A 15,268-nucleotide genomic window follows, 5' to 3' on the forward strand; every position below is an offset into this window, starting at 1 on the left:
AAACAGTAAGTCCAGTTACATACAGCAGCTGTAATATGGTTTTCTCACAGCTAACAATCTATAGCACTGTTGCTGATTTAAGAGCCATGGCTATGCTGTTAATGCACATTTTGGATCATGTCTTGTGATGAGTAGTACATACATAAAACATAATGTGAGTGTCTCTGGCCATTTCCTATGCTTTTACATGGATATACTTTTTAATGTGCTAGTCCCTAAAGTGAGTGCTGCCCACCATGGCAGCTGCAGCCTTATGTAGGACAGAATCTAATTTTAATGTTATATTTTTCATATGAATTTAGTTCTTGTGGAAGGTGCCAGCTGATGACTATGTTGGCTGAAATCCTCTGTTTATCCTAAGAACAGATACAGCACAGACAATGGCAATGCAAGCTTCTGCCCACCACCAGGCCTATGAATGACCTGGAAAAGCCATTCCCAAAGCCGAAATTTTATTCAGGTTCTGTGCCCATTTAATCCGTGACCTCTGATGGGGCTTCCAAAGAGAAGGCCAGTTGTTACTGCTGACTTTTCTGATATGAACACCTACCTATGAGGAAACAAAGTGAAACAACCTGATCCATTTCACAAAGGATATCCAGGGCCTCATCCAAAGCCCACTGAAGTCAGTGGAAGGACTCCCATTGACTGCAGCGAGCTGTGGAGCAGGCTCCAAGTGTCAACACGCTAGAAGCTCACATCATTCAGAAAATTAGGGCCAAAATTTTCAAACTTGATGACCAAAGTTAGAAATTCAAATCCAGGGCAGTATTGCCAGCCCTAAGCATTTCGAAATCATGAGTCAGGCCCCCAAAATAATGAGATTCCAATAAAACTAGTACATGTGGCATTCTTTTTCTCTTCTTCTTGGTTCTGAGCCTTTAGGTCAGGGGTGGGCAAACATTTTGGTCTGAGGGTCGCATCTGGGTATGGAAATTGTATGGCGGGCCATGAATGCCCAGTGGGGGAGGGGGACTCTATGGGGTATAGCGAGGGGGGGCAGGACTCTATAAGGGACGTTACCAAGGTGGGGGGGAGAGGGGACTCATGGGGTGTGGTGCAGGGGGGAGGGGTGGAGCAGTTCTACAGGGGCGGTATCGGGGACTTCTAGGGGCCCTGCTAGCAGGGACACCAAGGCATCCGTACCAGGCACCACCATGGGCGGAAGCACCCTAGCTGGGACGGGTGCAGTCCCTGGACGATTTCGAGGCTCTCGAGGGTGGGGCCGTAGGAGACCAGGAGGGAATTAGGCACTCTACTGCGTGGGGGGGGAGCTGCCGTGAAGTAATGCCTGCACAGCGTGGCTCTGCGTGCTGGAGTGGAGCAAGCCCCTGATCCCGCTCCCCGGTGGGAGCTCGAGGGCCAGATAAAAACATCTGACGGGCCAGAAGTGGCCCACGGGCCGTAGTTTACCCACCCCTGCTTTAAGTTGAACTTGGGTCAGATTTTCAAAATTTCCTCTGCAACCATGAGGGCTAGAAACTTACTTTAAAAAAAAAGGAAAGCTGAGATTCTCACCTACTCACAAGCCTCCAGAAGCGGAGGCTTTAAGAAACACACCAAATACCACAAGACTCATGATAAAATCACAAGAGTAAGCAACACTATAAAAATAAGGATAACCATGAAAAATTTCATAAACTTGAACTGTAAAATAATATATCATCTCTGGAACTTTGCAAAAACTTGATCTCCTTGAAGCTCACCTCTTAGTAATGTTAACAGTTTATTTAGTGCATTAGCTCTGCTCCTCCACTTTCATTTCTAAAAGACAGTGAGACAGTTTGGTATACTTCAGATGTCAGTGTGGATTAAAGCTGTGCCAGGAAAGATGTACATCTGAACTGGCAGAGATTAAATAATTGACACAGACATAAAAGCTTTTTGTGTGAATGCTTTCACATGACATTTTTTTAGAAATCCAATCCTGTTTAATGTTTTCCAGTGCTACCATATGTGCCCATCAGGAACATGCCAGATCCTTGCTTGAATACTACTTCATGCTGATTTTTGGTAGGTTAACAGAGAAACAGTGAATTCAGTAGTGTACTTCATCATGGGCAAAATCTTACCATTGCACCTATCATGTATAAAAAGGAGGGTTTTCCACTGACCTTTTTATTAGTGCAATATAGTGCAGGCTTCTTGAAACCTTTACTCACTCGCTGTCATGTATCTCTGCAACTCTCCTTCTTCCTGTTTCACTTGTGAGGACACTGTGGTCTCTTAACTTGAAAGCAGAAGATCTGTTGGAAATGCCATTGATTTTTTACTTTTAATGATTTAAACATCTTAACAGCTGTTTTGCCTGAAAGTTAATTGCTTTCCATATCAGCCCCGGAGTTTTTGCAAGAAAATTAGTCAATGCATTTTAATAATGAAGATTTCTTCAGGAATTACTGTTCAAATGCAGGATAATTTATCCTTCAATCCTGATTAATTAATAAAAATTTATTAAACAACTGCATAAAAAAGAGAAAAGTCTATCTATCATTATATGATCTATTTGGATTTAATCCTGAGCCTAAGAAAGTAAATCAAATTACTTTTAATGGGTCACATTCTGCCACTCCTGTAGCAGGTTGCACCTTGAGTAAGTGTATCAGAGTCTGGCCCTAACTTATTATCAATGATTATTATTCATGATTGATATAGCAGAGGTCCCACCATTGTAGGTGCTATAAAAACACATAGGAAAACACTGACTCTGCTCTGATGACCTTAAAATCTAAGAGGACAAGAGACATACACTTAGTAGGAGAGATACAGTCAACAGATATACAAGTTTTTATATACATTTACTTTTGTTTTTGTAAGTATACAGATATAAATATTCAACTGCCCTTCAACCTGCCTAATTTCTTACAGGAGTTATTGCAGAAGTGGGTCTGGAGGACGAATTTGAAGATGATGGCAGTAGCCTTCTTGATGAGTTCAGGGTGGACATAAGAGGTAGTACGGAAGAACATCCTGAGCCAGTTACCGAGAAGTGTACACAAGAAGGCCTTCAAGGCTGGCATTGGAGAGAAAGGATGAAGGAGATAAACAAAAGATAAACAGGCAAACATGAGTTGTGGAGAGTCTCAAAACTGAAGACACACAAGTTTAAACTTGATGCAGTGGAAAAGGAATCATTCAAAGAGCAAGGGTGATGTGGTCAGAACAACAGGCAAGGGAAATTATTTTAGCAGCTGTGTTTTGAATGGACTGGCGGGAAGCAGTGTGTGTGAGTGTGCAGTAGGAAGGCCAGAGAGAAGATGGTTGAAGTAATCAAGATGGGAGATGAAGAAGGCCTAGATAGTCAGACAGAAAGAAAGGGACAGATGCGAGAAATGTCTTATCATTTATAAATGCATGATAAATACTATTGGGTTGTTTATTAACATTAAACATTTTATGCTATCATTATAATAAATATGTTTGATTGGGCTGAGCAAATGTTATGTTGAAAAGACATATACAAAGCTCTACGGTTCTGGGATACATTAGTATCTTCTAATAACATAGCATCTATAAGGGTGAAGGATTTCCTCAGAAACTGTTTCACAGAAGGCACTGATATGTATAAGTACATTTCCTACTGCTGACCCCTTTTGAAAAGACATTGTCAAGGTTGAAACGCCCCAAATTTTGCCTAGTTTATAAATGGAATATTCTCCCTTATGCTGCCTTCTTTATCCCTGAATTGCATTCATATCAAAACAAAAGGGTTGAAGTAATCCTTAATCCACAGTTACACAAGTAGGGGACCACACAACCCATTCTCCCCTTCCCTTTCCCCCCAAAACAACAACAAAAGCTAGGCATTGGTATTCTCTGCCACTATGAGCCCTGAGAACGGAAGCAACATTTCCACTCCGTACCACCTCCTGTTCTGCCTATCTGCCCTGTCCTTATGATCATATAGGACTTTCACATTGTCTAGAAACCTGCTCTCTCAAGCAAAAGGCTTCCAGTTTCCTACTGTAACCACTAGACCACATCCCACCTGCATACTCTACACTTTCTTGACACAGACACTCTACACTACCCTAAGACTGGGGTTTTTATGCTTATCTATTTAGATGGTGACACTTCTTCCCGGAATATAACTACAGTAGAACCTCAGAGTTACAAACACCAGAGTTACAAACTGACCAGTCAACCACACACTTCATGTGGAAGCAGAAGTACACAACCAGACAGCAGCAGAGACCAAAAAAAAAAAAAGAAAAAAAAAAGAAAAGGCAAATACAGTATAATACTGTATTAAATGTAAACTACTAAAAATAATAAAGGGAAAGCAGCATTTTTCTTCTGCACAGTAAAGTTTCAAAGCTATATTAAGTCACTGTTCCGTTGTAAACTTTTGAAAGAACAACCACAACATTTTGTTCAGTTATGAACATTTCAGAGTTACATACAACCTCCATTCCCAAGGTGTTCGTAACTTTGAGGTTCTACTGTACATGCAATCTGTCAGTCAAATGCACACCAACCTGTAGGACAAAAATCACACTGAGATTTGTAATTATGCTGTCCAAAGTAAATAATACATCAATAAAATCAAATTTATTCAGAGAAAAATTAACCTATGTTTAAATCTGAGGGAAGGAGATAATAAATACCTTGCAGTAACTGTGGGTTTTCTAAATATTTTGTCTGTGTGGAGCCCACTCTAGGTGCGCATGCACCTCATGCACACAAGATCAGAATCTTTGAACAGCAGTTTCCATTGCCCTGCACCCAGGGTTTTGTGGGGCCCCTGGGCCAGAGCAAGTCCCCCTTCCGCCTGCAGTCTCCCGTGGCCCCCTTCAAAGCACCTCTGCCGGGGAAATGGGGTTGGGATGTGGGGGCTTGCCTCACTCTGCCCGTCCAGTGCTCCAGCCAGGGAGTGGGGTCGGGGCGCAGTGAGCGGCTGGACCCCTGGGTGAGCGGAACGGGGCAAGCCCCTGAACCCTGACCCCACTGCCCAGCTGAAGCCCTAGGCGGGAGAAGCGAGGCAAACCCCTGCGCCACGACCCCGCTCCCCAGTTGAAGCGCTGGGTGGGCAGAAGGAGCGAGGCAAGCTCCCGCACCCTGATCCCACTCGACAGGAGCACCGGGTGGGTGGTGCAGGTCGGGGTGTGGGGGTGCCCATTTTTCCAGGGCCCCCTCAATTGATCTGGGCCCCGTTGGCCCAGTGGCTGATCCGCCACTGCCTGCACCCTCCATGCCACCATGTTAGCCTGAGATAGAATTCAGCCATGTATACTGCAGTGGTTAAGGGGGCACAGACCCACAAAGCACAGCCACTAATTGTCACATATAAGTAATGTAGGCCCTCCACCACAGTGTGACAGATAACCCGTACCCAATCCTATCGGGTCCACCATTTTGGGGAGTCTCACACACTAATTAAAATATACGTGAGTATGTCCGTACAAGAGAAGGTGCAGGACACTATACTGCATAGGGGGCAGTCGGGCAAATGAAGCATCAACACATTCCATCTTGATACCTGGCCCTATCAGGAAATGTCCCGCCATATGTCCTATGCTTTTCCCGGGATACCTGGGCAGGCGGATCCCAGAAAAAAAGAAAAAAAGGGGTGGAGTGTTAGTATATAGCCCTATCAGCCTGAAATAGAATTTTGAGTTTGACTTTTTGATACTCTTATGTCTTATACTATTATGTGTAAACAAAGGAAAAAGACACTGTGTGTTACATCTGCCCACAAGCAGATTGGGTGAAGGGAGATAAGAGATGGAACTAAAGTGTTACAGGGTATGGTGGGAGTGTAATATATGAGCATACACTGGAAGGCTACCTGGCTCCTCTCTCAAAACAAGGTCAAGCAACTAGTCCGGAGGGACCAGGGGGAATTGGGGGAAAGGTATAAAACACTAAACAGCCAAAGAAATGCCTGTCCCTGACCGCAGCACAACCTCTAGGGTGACCAGACAGCCAGTGTGAAAAATCAGGACGGGGGGGGGGGGGGGAAATAGGCGCCTATAGAAGAAAATGCCCCAAATATTGGGACTGTCCCTATAAAATAGGGACATCTGGTCACCCTAACAACCTCACTCCTCACCCCCTCTCATGGGATACAAAAGAGGTGGGACAAAGACCCTAGACTCACGGCTCTCCAAAATGGAACATGACCGTAAGTTGTAAGGGGTGGGACCGAGGGCATGCATTGCAGGTATATTTGGGCCTGCTAAGAAGGAGGAAAAGGGAAATGGGAAGGGGGAATGGGGACACAGGGCAAGGCTCTGCGGCGTCAGAGCTGAGAAGGGGGGATACGCGGTAAACGCTCTGTTGCATCAGAGCTGGGAATGGGACACTGGGAAACAAGGCTCTGCGGCGTCAGAGTTGAGACACATGCTTGCTGGGAACTAACCCCAAAAAACATCACATTGCCTGCACTTCAGACTTTTGGTCTTCTGCTTTCTGTCTGCATGACAAGAACCAGGGGAGAAGGTGAAGGGAAAGCCCTCTAACACCATGCCCTCTCACCCAACGGTATAAAGGGCGGAGCAACGACAACCGTCCCTCAGTTCCCTCGCCAATTCAAAATCTCAGCAAATGAAGACTACACAAGAGACTCTACAGATTCAAGGACCAGATGCCTGTAAAACTGGTCTCTGGTCTCTTGCTAGTTGGGGGAAGTGCAGCAGGGTCTGCCAGAGGTCTTTCGATGGCTCTAAAATGCCTTTCTTTACGGATATTGCTAACCTGCCTGGAGTACAGGATGTTGAATAATTGATGATCTTCTCCTCAGTCACTGAAGACTCCAGCTTTGGAGTGTTAGCAATTTGAGACAGCAGCTCCTGAAAGAGTTTGAAATCATGCACAACTGGTAGAGGGTGGAAGAGTCTGCCTTGTCAGGAAATGCTGATGGGTTTTAGGAAGAATTTGAAGGGTACTAGTCCAGTGGTTTGGGACCCATCTGTTCTAAATCCCCATCCCTAAAAGCTTTTGTGGGATGTCTTGAAACTGAGACCATTCCAAACTTGTGTTTTTCTAGGTAGCATAAGATGGCTTATTATTATTTATTTGTATTTCAACAGTATCGAGAACCCCAATTACAAGCCAAGGCCCACTGTGATAGGTGCTGTACAAATACAGAACAAAAAGACAGTCCTTGTCTGTACCATCCAGTGTGTGTGTGTGTGTGTACACTCAGAGGTTTATTTTACGTGTCCTGTACCTGAATGGCGATTGCAACAGTACTCTCCTAATCTAAGGCTATTCTACACTACAGCTTATGTCTGCAGAATTTGTTACTTAGGGGTGTGAATAAACCACCCACCTTCATGACATAAGTTACACAGACCTAAGCCCCAGTGTGGACAGTGCTATGTTGGCAGGAGAGATGGTTTTATTACGTTGATGCAGTGCTGTACATGTAGACATGCCCTAAACTACTCAAGAGACACAGCTTTTGTGTAATTCTTTGTGCTGCTACGAGTCTCTCCTAGAAGAGACCACTGTTATTTGAAGTCAATGAAAGCCAAAGGCATTGAAAAATGAGTAAGTGACAAACACACAAAGTTTCACTCAGCCAATTCAGAGTTCTGAATAAACATGATCAAATATCTGATTCAAAACAGAGGGGGCTGTTTGCCCCGAGGTGCCTCCACTGCCAGTAGTCCTTCCCCCAAAGGGAATCACCAAATACAAAAAAACACTAAGATAAATATGGCAAGGGAAGTTAATAAAACAAATAAATAATAGGCAATAATGGTAAACAGTAAAAGAAAGTTTGGATTGCTCAAACATAGTCATTCAGATACCCTGAGTCTACAAAAATCACACTTCCTAAATTTCTAGTCTGCAGGACATCAGAAATGCAAATCAGCAGCTGTATCACATCCTGCTATCTTTACATAAACCACATGAGAGCAACCACTCAAATCAGTCTGTGAGAAGGCTCTTCCCCAGCTGCCTAACCCGAGGCGAGTAGGTGAAAATAATATTGAGACAGGCATTACATGTTTTTAAAGTATTGCAAAGCTACAAGGCGTTTACTGTATGTCTCCACAGCCACAGAGGTCCCCAAATACTGCATATGGATCCACATATCAGTAAAGGGGTCAGCACTCTTTAGCAATTAAATATTTGTTGTTGTGCACTGGCAATGAAATGCAAGATAGATATACTGGGAAGATTAGACTGGATAAGAGTGAAGTATTTCATATATTACTCTTAAAATATAACAACTTATTATAGTAACATACTTTTTCAACCAACTTGACAAAGCACCTTACAACTCTAACAAATTATGCTTCTGAACATTCCTGAAAGGATGTTATTAGCCCAGCTTTACAGGTAGGAAAAAGGCAAAGAGAAATTAAATGATCTGCCTGTGATCATAAAGTATCTCTTTGGCTAAGATGGGAGCACAAGCTAGCTTTGACTCCCAACTCGGTGCTTTAACCACTGTACTGTATGTTTCCTCTCTATACTGTTAATTTAATGCTGTTGCCCTTACTATTACACTAGTTTTGGACCCTATGAATTCATATAATAACAAAATAGATGTTTTCCCTGTATCAATCTCTTCTTTAAAAAATAAACTAATTTGTTTCCTGGCATTAACTATTCATTTTCTCTCTCAAGGGACTCTCTTAATTGTACAATATTCTGAATTACAATTAACATAGCCATGCAATCAACAACTCTTTTTGTTGCTCTGCTATTACGCTTATAAATACTTCTTTAATCTCCATTTGTGGTATTCTGTGTTGTAATATCATTGAAGGACGAGTTGGGTCCTGTATTAGTGAAAGACTGATTCAGAATCTAGAAGCCTGCGTAGATCAGCGATATTATTATTATGAATATATCATCATCTATTGAAGTATGCCTTTGGGAAAAAACCCTAGGCCAGTATAGAACAACTGGTTGAACAGAAATAATAATAAGCCTGTTTGTCTAAGTAGTTGAATAAACTTCTTTGCTTGCATGGAAAATCAAACACTCATGATTTGGAACAAGAGTGGGTTCTCTCAAGAGAGGGTGAAAGGAATACTGTGTCCAGTGTAACCATTATATGTTGGCACAGCTGGGCCCCATTTATATGTTGGCAGCTGGGCCCCACAGCAGTCCACCCTCACTGAGTTCTAAAATCAGAATAGTCACATTATGTTTTATAGTGTACTAAAATCTCCTTCAATGACACTTGTAATACCCAAACTAACTTCAGGCCAGATCCTGCTTGCCCCCCCTGAAAACAATGGAACTTCTGCCATGAGGAAGGAAACAGGACGGCTGTGCCCTCTCCCCCAATCTTTATTCTAAAGTAGGCATGTGACACTCCCTCTGACACAGGCATAAAATGTTCAAAGGAAAGCCATGGAACAATGAATAAAAGTACATAAAGGTTGTAAATCCCTGGCCAGACCTAGTTTAATGATGGAATCCTCTGAAGTCAGCAGCATCCATTGGAAAAACTAGACTTCATAGTAAGGTAGTATTTAATAGATCAATGGTTTTCAAACTTTTTTTCTGGGGATCCAATTGAAAAAAATTGTTGATGCCCATGACCCAACAGAGCTGGGGATGAGGGGTTTGAGGTGCGGGAAGGGGCTCTGGGCTGGGGGTTGGGGTGCAGGAAGGGGTCTGGCCTGGGCGTGCACACTCTGGGGTGGGGCCAAGGATGAGGGGACTGGGGGTTTGGGGTGCAGGAGGGGCTCCGGGTTTAGGGGGGTTCAGGGCTGGGGAAGGGGATTGGGACACAGGATTGGAGTGCTGACTTACCTCCGGTCAGCGGCACAGCTAGGGTGCAGAGGAAGGCTTCCCGCCCGTCCTGGCACCGCGGACCGCGCTGTGCCTGAAGCGGCCAGCAGCAGGTCCAGTTCCTAGGTGGACATCTACGTGAGGCTCTCGCCTGGAGGCACCCCCCCCCCCCAGCTCCCATTGGCCGGCAACTGGCCAATGGGTTTGCGGAGCCGGGGCTTGGGTGGGGGCAGCACATAGAGCCCCGTGGCCCCCCTTCCTTGAAGTTGGACCCGCTGCTGGCCGCTTCTGGGGCACAGCGCAGTGACGGAGCAGGTAGGCACTAGCCTGCCTTAGTTGGGCAGCACCGCCAACGGGACTTTTAACATCCCAGTCAGCGGTGCTGACCAGAGCGACCCAGTGTCTTACATGCTGTGACCCAATCCTGGGTCGCAACTCACACTTTGAAAAATGCTGTACTAGGTCATTTGGTAATAGTTGTCACAGTTCAGGGCAACTGCACCTGCATTTCCCCTCAATGGTTTGTTCTCAGGCTTCCTGCTTCCCGGGCTGTCACCTCTCTTGGGTGGAAACATGCTTGTCTCTCCCTTCTTACCAGGATATCTACAAACTGAATAGTTCCTTGCCTTCACTGTGTTATTCCCAGCAGAGACAGGCTACCCAAGCAGACAAGGCTTGCTTTCTCGTCAGAGACAGTTAAACAGTGTGACTGCCCATAGTTATAGTTACTACACAGTTCATTTTATGCATGCCTATTTTATTTTTAAGGTAAAAAGCATTGCAGAGAACACATATTTAAAACAATAAAAGAACCTACATGCATGCTAATAAACTTATTGGAGATCATCCCAACTCTAACTTGGATTTTGGTCAGAGCAGTCCTGCCAAACCCCACCCATGGGGTTTCCAGTTCATCACAGCTTCAGTGCAGAACAAGCCACCTCGTGGGGCCTTGGTAGGTCAGTCCTTCCACACCAGGCTACTTATCCAAAAATCCTTTCTTTGTCTGTAGGTCCCTGAAGAAACCAGTCTGAACTAGTACATGCAACCCTCACCAGGGGGTGGCTTTAAAGGGGCTGACAACTAGATGAATTACATTAGCATCCCCCTCCTCCTATACGAGTTTCATACAATTACACAATGACACATAAACAATTACATTTTAATACAATGCATCCCAAAGGTATTAAAACTAATTCAATAATATTTAACTGAATCAGTAACTTTTCCCTTAATTCCACTAGGTTCGTTTAGGAGCAAGACATTGTCAGTCTGTCACAACAATACCTTGAACTGGATCTGCCACGCACTGCTGTATGATACAATTTTTCTTAGATTTCACCAATAACTGAAAGTAAATCTAACAGAATTTTACATGTTTTGTGACTAGTTAAAGCCATGCAGCTAATAGCACAAATAGTTCCACTCTTCATATATAACATACATTAAAACTGTCACACTTCAGTTTCTGGGACTTCCCGGGCTTTTCACAGCTTTCCCTCTCCCCCCCTTTTAGAGCAGAACTTTTGTCCTGCCTTTATTTAGGAGACAAGCTGACAAAGACAAACCAACAATAACTTGCTTTTTCATAGAAGATACTGATTTGAATTACATTTTTATCACGGTGGGTTTAAAAATTATATTCCAGTCAACAAGACCAAATGCCTAATGAAAATTTATAGTTATTTCTTTACATCATAAATTAAAAGCCCAATCATGTAATCCTTGCTCCCTGAAAAATCATTACTTACAAAAAGTAGATCCTTTGAAGATAATAATATGGCTTACATGAGGGCCAATTACTCTCCCATCTAAATCAATGGAAAGATTCCCATTAATTTCAGTGGGAGTTGGCCCACAAATAAGGATTACTTTAGTGAAACATACGAACCTCTTATATTGAACCTCCATATGGAAATCTATGTAAGTTCTGTCCATAGGGCTTGCAGGATTCAGCTTTAATATCTTATAGAGCAGGGGTTCTCAACCTTTTTCTTTCTGAAGCCCCTCCGAACATGCTATCAAAACTCCATGGCCCAGAGCCAGGGCCGACGTCAAGGGGTAGCAAGCAGGGTAACTGCCTGGGGCCCCATGCCACAGGGGAGACCGCAAAGGTAAGTTTCTCAGGCTTTGGCTTCAGCCCTGGTGGTGGGACGCGGGACCCCTGGCTGCAGTCCTGGCGCAGTAGGGCTTTAACTTTCTGCCCTGGGCCCTAGCAAGTCTAACACTGGCCATGCTTGATGGACCCACTGAAACCTGCCACTCCAGTTGAGGGCTAATCAGCGCGGAGTAGAGTGGAAGAATTACTTCTCCTGTCTTGCTTACAACACTCCTGCTAATAAATCCCAGAAAGATGTTCACTTTATTTGCAACAGTTTACATTGTTATCTCATATTTAGCTTGTGGTCCACTATGACCCCCAGATCCCTTTCTGCAGTATTCCTTCCTAGGCAGTCATTTCCCATTTTGTATGTGTGCAACTGATTGTTCCGGCCTAAGTGGAGTACTTTGCATTTGTTCTTATTGAATTTCATCCTATTTACTTCAGTTTGTCCAGATCATTTTGAATTATAATCCTATCCTCTAAAGCACTTGCAACCCCTCCCAGCTTGGTATCGTACACAAACTTTATAAGTGTACTCTCTATGCCATTATCTAAGGCCTGGTCCCCACTAACCCCCCACTTCGGACTAAGGTACGCAAATTCAGCTACGTTAATAACGTAGCTGAATTCGAAGTACCTTAGTCCGAACTTACCGCGGGTCCCGACGTGGCAGGGAGGCTCCCCCGTCGATGCCGCGTACTCCTCTCGCCGAGCTGGAGTACTGGCGTCGACAGCGAGCACTTCCGGGATCGATCCCAGAACATCGATTGCCTGCCACCGGACCCGGAGGTAAGTATAGACGTACCCTAAATCATTGATGAAGATAGTGAACAGAACCAGACCCAGAACTGATCCCTGCAGGACCCCACTCGTTATGCCCTTCCAGCATGACTGTGAACCACTGATAACTACTCTCTAGGAACTGTTTTCCAACCAGTTATGCACCCACCTTATAGCAGCTTCATTTAGGTTGCATTTCCCTAGTTTGTTTATGAGAAGGTGATGTGAGACAGTATCAAAAGCTTAAGTCAAGATATACCATGTCTACCACTTCCCACCATCCACAAGGCTTGTTACCCTGTCAAAGAAAGCTATCAGGTTGGTTTGACACGATCTGTTCTTGACAAATAAATCCTGACGGTTACTTATCACCTTATTATCTTCAAGATGTTTGCAAATGCTCGATGTCTAGTTGGCAGCCGGTATTAAGCAGAGTGCCCTAGGGGTCTATCCTGGGGCCGGTTTTGTTCAACATCTTCATTAATGATCTGGGATGGATTGCACGCTCAGCAAGTCCGCGGATGACAAGCTGGCGGGAGAGGTAGATAAGCTGGAGGGTAGGGATAGCGTCCACAGTGACTTAGACAAATTGAAGGATTGGGCCAAAAGAAATCTGATGAGGTTCAACAAGGACAAGTGCAGAGTCCTGCACTTAGGATGGAAGAATCCCACGCAAGAATGCACTGCTACAGGCTGGAGACCAACTGGCTAAGCGGCTGTTCTGCAGAAAAGGACCTGGGGATTACAGTGGACGAGAAGCTGGATATGAGTCAACAGTGTGCCCTTGTTGCCAAGAAGGCTAACGGTATATTGGGCTGCATAGTAGGAGCACTGCCAGCAGATCACGGGAAGTGATTATTCCCCTCTATTTGGCACTGGTGAGGCCATATCTGGAGTACTGTGTCCAGTTTTGGGCCCCCCATGACAGAAAGAATGTGGACAAATTGGAGAGAGTCCAGCGGAGGGCAACTAAAATGATCACGGGGCTGGGGTACATGACTTACGAGAAGAAGCTGAGGGAACTGGACTTGTTTAGTCTGCAGAAGAGAAGAGTGAGGGGGGATTTGATAGCAGCCTTCAACTACCTGAAGGGGGGGTTCCAAAGAGGATGGAGCTAAGCTGTTCTTAGTGGTGGCAGATGACAGAACAAGGAGCAATGGTCTCAAGTTGCAGTGGGGGAGGTCTAGGTTGGATATTAGGAAACACTATTTCACTAGGAGGGTGGTGAAGCACTAGAATGGGTTACCTAGAGAAGTAGTGGAATCTCCATCCTTAGAGGTTTTGAAGGCCTGGCTTGACAAAGCCCTGGCTGGAGTGATTTAGTTGGGGTTGGTGCTGCTTTGAGCCAGGGGTTGGACTAGATGACATCCCGAGGTCTCTTCCAAACCCTAATCTTCTATGATTCTATGAAACTGATTGCTTAACTATTTGCTCCAAATGTGACCCCTAGTGCTTTGCAACTTCCACACCTCCAAATAGTTCAATGCTGAAACCACAGATACTTTACAGATCCCCACAATATTTAAATTTTGTTTGCTTGTTGGTGGTGGGATTTAGGGAATGGGAGGGGTGGGATGTTACATTTATTCTTCTGAATAATGTGACACTAACAAAAGCAAAGGCTTCCACCTGGGAAAGGAGAAACACATGATTGCATAGATGCTGCATGTGCATCTGCATCAACAACAATCATATCAGAGGAAATAATTATTTGTGCGTTGACTTTATTTTCTTATTTCATATATATGGCTTTTCTCTCCTTTTAAAAGCGTATTTAAGTTAGACATCTAGGCCCTGAGCCTGCAAGCTGCTCTGCATGGGCAGACTTCTGCACTTATGTGGAACCCCACTGAATTCAACAATACTTTGCAGAGGCTAAGGGGTCCGACACCTGCAAGGAACAGCTCACAGGATAGGATCCCTATATTGCTCCCCAACGCTAAGCACCTGCCTGTTTTATATTTATAAGAACCATATTTGTTTAGTGATTTCTGATTTTTTTTTTTCTGAATTTGCTGTCTTTCTTTTTGAGGCAGAAAAGGACTGAGTTTCACTTGAAAATGGGTAGAATTTCAATTGAAATGAAGTTCATTTCTAAGCAAAGATACATATGCAACAAAAATATGTAAAGCTGCATTTCTTGATTCAGCCACAATGAAGAGTAAAACAGAATTGCAGAAAATTGTCAAGAAAAATATAGCAAAACAAACTCACTCTTTTCCTGAGAACTACTAGTTGCGTTTCTGCTGCATGTTACATCAAATAAACAGCCGGGAGAGAACACACATGAAGAGAAAGACAGAATGGAAAAGCTACTGAGAATTGTAGAAAAGTTACCCTGATTGGAAACTGAAAAAGACAGAAAAAAAAGATACAGAGGTAGAAGGAGAAACTGGAGCAAAGGAAAAAGTGAAAGATCAATAGCCATATGTGAAGCCTGAAAATAATTCATTCTGTTCTTTCACACATTATACATAACATTTGTTTTGCACCTTCTTTTTTTTGTTTATCTATAATCAGATTCAGTGTAAGCTTTCTCTTTATATAGATTTTTATACTGAGCTCATCATAGTAGTATCTGAGTGCTTTCCTGTACTGCATTAGGTAACGTGAGTACCATGTCACGTGCTATTTGTTGTTTCATCCTCTCCCCAGAAAGAGAAGCTTGTGCTGTGGAGTGTC

At 44.0% G+C, this 15,268-nt stretch overlaps 1 protein-coding gene across 1 annotated transcript in view; it reads left to right on the top strand.

Annotated features, from left to right (window-relative positions):
- Window positions 1-1,157: 1,157 nt before the first annotated feature.
- The window catches only part of IL12A (interleukin 12A), a 30,585-nt gene continuing 16,474 nt past the window's right edge, over window positions 1,158-15,268 (top strand). Inside the window, exons 1-2 of the mRNA XM_054040875.1 lie at window positions 1,158-1,227; window positions 2,869-3,016. Coding sequence (XP_053896850.1) covers window positions 1,158-1,227; window positions 2,869-3,016 — 218 coding nt within the window. The remainder of the gene's footprint in view (window positions 1,228-2,868; window positions 3,017-15,268) is intronic.

Source organism: Malaclemys terrapin, chromosome 9 (assembly GCF_027887155.1).
Source record: "Malaclemys terrapin pileata isolate rMalTer1 chromosome 9, rMalTer1.hap1, whole genome shotgun sequence".
NCBI classification, from domain to species: Eukaryota; Metazoa; Chordata; order Testudines; family Emydidae; genus Malaclemys; species Malaclemys terrapin.